The sequence below is a fragment of the Mustela lutreola genome, chromosome 1 (assembly GCF_030435805.1).
Source record: "Mustela lutreola isolate mMusLut2 chromosome 1, mMusLut2.pri, whole genome shotgun sequence".
Lineage (NCBI taxonomy): Eukaryota > Metazoa > Chordata > Mammalia > Carnivora > Mustelidae > Mustela > Mustela lutreola.
In genome coordinates, this window is record NC_081290.1 from 276471646 (window position 1) to 276477658 (window position 6013).

The 6013-nt window shown below is 37.0% G+C and overlaps 1 protein-coding gene across 1 annotated transcript; it reads right to left on the bottom strand.

The window, feature by feature from the left end:
* Positions 1–3500: 3500 nt before the first annotated feature.
* On the bottom strand, positions 3501–4439 carry LOC131810927 (olfactory receptor 5AP2-like). The gene has a single exon (XM_059138976.1). It carries the CDS (start codon positions 4437–4439, stop codon positions 3501–3503), a length of 939 nt encoding a protein of 312 aa, XP_058994959.1.
* Positions 4440–6013: the final 1574 nt, after the last annotated feature.

The following is a 6013-nucleotide window of genomic DNA, read 5'->3' on the forward strand; positions in this document are numbered from 1 at the left end:
GAATAGGGGTTGTCAAGGCAACTACTTCAGGGCTTTCTCTAAGCAATAGGGGCGCAAAGAGTTTTTACCCAGCCTGCTGGGACCATTTACTTTTTGAAATCACAAATTGCATATTCTTAGAGAATCAAGTACACTGAATGTTCAGTAAAGGATGATATTTGTATGTTTATATACAGTCTGACAAAGGCAGAAAAGGGAAAGCACATGAAACCCTTAAATCTAGAAACTATAGAAAAACCAAAGGAGCAATTTTAAATTTTAAAAGTTTTTTAAAAAATTTTAAAAATTTTAAAAGTTTTGCCCTAAAGGTCCTGTGTCTGTACTGCCTTGTGGCCTGTTTTTTTTTTTTTTTTTTTTTTTTGGTTTGTTTGTTTGCTTTTTTTTGTTTTGTTTTTTGTTTTTTGTTTTTTGTTTTTTTCCTGATCCTCTACCCCATAAGAAGAGCCTGGCTGCTAGTCTAATCCAAACATTCATGTGTAACTATCACAAACATACTAAGAAGCTTCTGACTTCTGGGATTTGTTTTTAAATATATTAGAATAAGTAGCGGTAAGCAGGCTAAGTAAGCCAAAATGTAGTAATCTTAATACACTTAGTTGAGGGGACCCTGATCATTTCATTATATGAAAAGTAAGCTCAAATCAATCATTTTCAATATAATAATATTACTCATCATTGCAACCCAGTGTACTTTTTTTTTTTTTTTTTTTTTTTTTTTTTTTTTTTTTTTTGTACTTTTAAAAACACTGCACATACTTGTATTTTTCTACAAGCAGACTTCTATGTGCTGTGATAGGCATGGTAGAAAATATGTAGGAATCCACAAATGGTATCACATGGGAAAACATCTGACCCATCTACTACTAAAGTTAACACTAGTTTTAACATTCCTGTTGACGTGTAAGCAGCATAAAGTGCCAATTCCTAAACTAGAAGTCCGTAAATGAACAGTAAGTAGGCAAGGAATTTAATTATACTGAGTAAATGTACAGTGGACTGCACTAGCTATTATAAAGCAAGATTTCTTCTGATATTTCATAACTCCACCCTCACTTCCAACGTACACACACGTACACAAATACATACATACCCAGCTTGCCTACACATGATGAGTATCTGAGCCATTTCAGGCAGTACTGTCCTTTCTAAAGAGATACAGCCTTGCCTGTAGTGCAATTGTCCTGAACGTATTTAAAACTGAGGCCACCATGTGAAAAGTCTGTGCAAGACAGTGAGTGAATTCCTAGTATGAGAGAGGAAGCAACAGACAGAAAGACAGAAGGAGAGATAGAAAAAACACAAAGACCTCATGGCACTGAGAACTCTAGGCCTGGGTTAGTTTGAATTAGCTTTGTGTGCCTCCATTGAAAAAGTCCTGAGTGCTCTATTGCTGTACTAAAATCACATTTACTTTACATAATATGAAAGGTATAGGATGCTGAAACATCATTCTTATTAAAATGTTTAATATCTAAGGAGACAAGACAATTTGTTTCAAAAAGAATGAAACGATATCCAATACTTCATCCAACCAGCTACCAGGTAACTTTTCTAACACTGACATTCTAAAATGGTGGTTCTAGACAACTTTTGTTCCAGTGCTAGAAGACATTTTGTCTTCCATCACCCTGTGTCTTCAGTTGGAATGATCTCTTTCTTAATTTTTAAAACTTTTCCTGATGGCCTGCTTATAAAGGCATGGAGATGTGTAGCTTGATATAAAGAGGCTTTGCTTCTTAAGTACCTCTTAGTTTTTGTGTCTTTTTTAAAAGATTTATTTATTTATTTGAGAGTGAGAGTGAGCAAGAACAGGGACAAAGGGAGAGACACACACAGAGAGAGAGAGAATCTTTAAGCAGACTCTCCAATGAGCGTGGAGCCTGATATCGGGCTCAATCTCACGGTCCCGAGATCACAACTTGAGCTAAAACCAGAAGTCAGCCACTGAACCTACTGAGCCACCCAGGTGCCCCTAGTCTGTATATATTACACTGTATTTTTATAATTTTTTTCTCTAGCCAAGAGCTTGATTAGAGCTGCAATATCTATAGAATCACAAGAATAGGCATAGTAAGTGTCTACCTTGGGAAGGATGACAGAGGGTCAGGGCAATCATAAAGGAGGTAATATTTGTGCTGTGTCTTGAACTAGGAAGAGCTCTCCAGAAAAAGAATGATGAGATAGAAAATGTATTTTTGTTATGCAATGTCTGAAATAAAGAATAAAGGGAGATAAAAGGATAAGATTAGGATTCAGTTTCTTATCAAAAACTCTATCCTACAACGAAAGCAAAAATTATTTTTTCATCTTAAGTGCCAACTTTTCTATTGTGATCACAGTCTTTCCACAGCAAATTGGTACAACAGGTCACATTTAGTATACTTTACCCAGTTCCAGTTTGAAACACTTCCTGTTTACATGTCAGTCATCACTGTAAAGAAAATCCAGTCCTACTGTGGAAATATCCCAGTGAAGAAAATACCAGTCAAACCAACTGAGAGCTTTAAATATATCCCAATGAAATTGTTGCCAGTGTTAAAACAGATATGTATGATTGTTTGCTAAGGCACTAGGCAAAGTCTATCTATCTTGCTGTAGCTCTTTAAGCTTAAACTGTTTACCCATTCAAAAATCAAACAACATGACACTTTACCTACAGGATTTATAGGGTATACCTCTTTTCTAAGTTCAGAAACCTCTGCTATATAGATCCTTGGTATTCTTGTTCTTTGATCCCTGCTTATATTTCCCTTATCACTTGTTCCCTCAGGGATCCAGATTACTTGTCTGGGTTAGAAATGCTTGACATGGGGGGCACCTAGGTGGTGCAGTCAGTTAAGTGTCCCACTCTTGGTTTCAACTCAGGTCATGATCATGCGGTCATGAAATTGAGCCCCATGTTGGCTCCATGCTCAGCATGGAGTCTGCTTGAGATTCTCTCTTCTTCTCCCTCTGTCCCTCCTGCTCCTTCTCTCTCTCTCTCTGTGTCTCTCTATTTCTCAAAATAAATTAATAAATCAAAAAAAGAAAGAAAGAAAGAGAAGAAATGCTTAACTTCAGCACCTCTGTCAGGATTAAGTTCTGATTTTATTTCCTGGTTCACTGAGGATAAGAAGCAGTCTCTAAGCCCTATTTGGGTCCTCTGGGTCAGCCTACTCCATATCACCTGTCCTCTAGCAGTTTATATATACCATAATTCAATCATGGAGCCATCTTTCCTCCTGTATTCTCATCCACTTTTTATACTGTGTCTTATGCCTCTGAACAGGGAGTTAAAATGTGATCAATTATTTTCAAGCCTATATGTTTTTTGGAATTAGTGGGATTTACACAGGGTCACCACATTCCCCAGGATGCCAAGATGCTTGGTCCATCTCCACTATCAAAAACAACAATAACAAAACTCATGATGCAGTGAAGTAGACCCAGGGTGAACAGAGATGGATTTGGTCATTTCTATGTTTCCGCTGGAGTCCTAAAATCCCATTCTTTTCCTAATTCTAAGCACAGAGGTAAAAAGAGGTTGTTTTAAAAATTTTACCTAAGGAAGTTTTGACCTCCTTGCTTCTCAAACTATAGATGAGAGGATTTAACATGGGGATAATCACTGTATAAAACACAGATAACACTTTGTCTTGGTCCATTGCATAGCTGGTGCTGGGGCGCAGATACATGAACAGAATGGTGCCAAAGAAGATAGTGACCACCATCAGGTGTGAAGCGCAGGTGGAGAAGGCTTTGTGCCTTCCTTCAGCAGAATGGATCCTCAAGATGGCAACAAGAATGTACAGATAAGAAATGAGAATAATCAGGAGGCAGCTCAGTTCATTAAAACTGGCAAAAGCAAAAATGACTACTTCATTAACATGTGTATCAGAACAAGAGAGTTTCAGGAGGGGTGGAGTGTCGCAGAAAAAATGGTTGATGACATTTGAGTGGCAGAAAGACAACTGAAAGGTGAAGCCAGTGTGAATGGCAGCATTCAGAAAGCCTGCAAGATATGTGACCAACACCAGAAGGACAATAAGATGAGGGGACATAGTAACAGTGTAAAGAAGAGGCTTGCAGATGGCCACATAACGGTCATAGGCCATCACAGCCAACAGAAAGCCCTCAATGCCAGCAAAGGAACCAAAAAAGAAGAATTGAGTGGCACATCCGCTAAACGAAATGACTGGGTTCTCCACCCAGAAATTCACTAGCATATTAGGGGTAATGACGGAAGAATAACAGAAGTCAACAAGGGACAAGTTACTGAGGAAAAAGTACATTGGAGTGTGGAGGCGTGAGTCAATCTTGATTAATAGGATCATGCCAAGATTTCCAAACACGGTGATCATGTAGATGACTAGAAACACCATAAAAAGAAGGCACTGTAGTTCTGGATGATCCCCAAATCCCACAAGAATAAATTCAGTCACTGTTGTATGGTTGTTCATATCTTTGTCTCAGAATGGATGATTTTTTTGCTAGGATAAAAAAGAAACCAAAGGAATGAATTGGACAAAGAAAAAAATGCCAGGAAAGTGAAATAGTTTCATCACTGCTATAAGTAAGATTAGCTCTTTGAATGCCCTGAGAATATGTGTACTAAATCTCTTAATTTTCTTATGGAGGTGGAAAGAAATTCCTTAAGCAAACTCCGTAACCCATTTTATTTATTTAAAATTAATGTGTGTGTGTGTGTGTGTGTGTGTGTGTGTGTGTGTGTGTGTGTGAAGTCTTTGATGATTGACCCTATCGGTCTATATCCTATCTGACCTCCCAACTTTTCTCTCCTCCTCCCTTTGTCCTACAGCCTTTACTTCCTACAATCCAATTCCTCGCACTCGTCTTGGCAATTAAACATACAATACAGTTGAATACCCTTGCTGTATGCAGTTCTGCTCTACCTGTTTTCTCTCAAGGCCACTCTGATCAGGTTTGCAACCTGTCATTCCACAAAATGTCTCTTGTCTAAGGCATCAGGAATCTTTACATTGCCAAATCCTGTGGTCAGTTCTCATTCCTCATCTTTTTGATCTATCAATAACATTCGACAGAGTTGATTTCTTAACTATTCCTTGAAAGATTTTCTTTTCTTATCTTCCCAGAAACCAGACTCTGAGTTTTCCTCCTACTATGTGGGTCCCTCCTTCTCAGTCTCTGCTTACTCCTCCTCTTCTCTCTGACTGTTAAGGTTAGAGTAGCTCAGTCCTTAATCTTTCTCCTTTTCCTCTTTACACTCTACCTTGGTGATTATTTGATTTTGTAAATTTAATTACCATCTATATACCTAAAACTCCTAAATTTATATCTCCCGCCCTGAACGTTTTTACAAATTCCAGACTTAAAATTCAACCACTTACTCACATCTTCATATTAATATCAAACAACATTTCAGCATGACTCAAAGCTGAATTCCTCATGCACGACCCTAATTTGCACCAAACACAGCATTCCTTATCTCAAGTTAATTACAACTCTATACTTTCATTTGCCCAGATGAAATTAAATAAATAGATAAATATTGAAGAATTTGATCTCTTCTCTTTCTTACACACTATATAACCAGTCTATCAGATAATTATGTTGGCTCTACCTTCAAAATATCTGTATCAACCACGTCCTACCACCTCCATTCCTACTAAAAATCAAGCCAACATTATCTTTCACCTAGATTACTGCAATAGATTTTTAGTGGATCTATATTCAAAATTAGCTAAAAACTTACCCTGTAAAATAACCAATTTTAAAATTTTGTAGAGCTCAACTTTATGCATATATATACAAACATACTTGTATTATATATGGCATTCTTGCTACAAAAAGTTCAGTAAATTCCCCTGTTTTGCACACAGACACATACGTGTATGTGTATATGTATATGTATGTGTGTGTGTATATATATATACACACATATATACACACATAGATATACATGTATATATACATTCATGTATGTATGTCTGTATATGCTGAATATTCTATAAAATTCTCATTTTTTATTAGTGATCCTAAATCCCTGTCATAT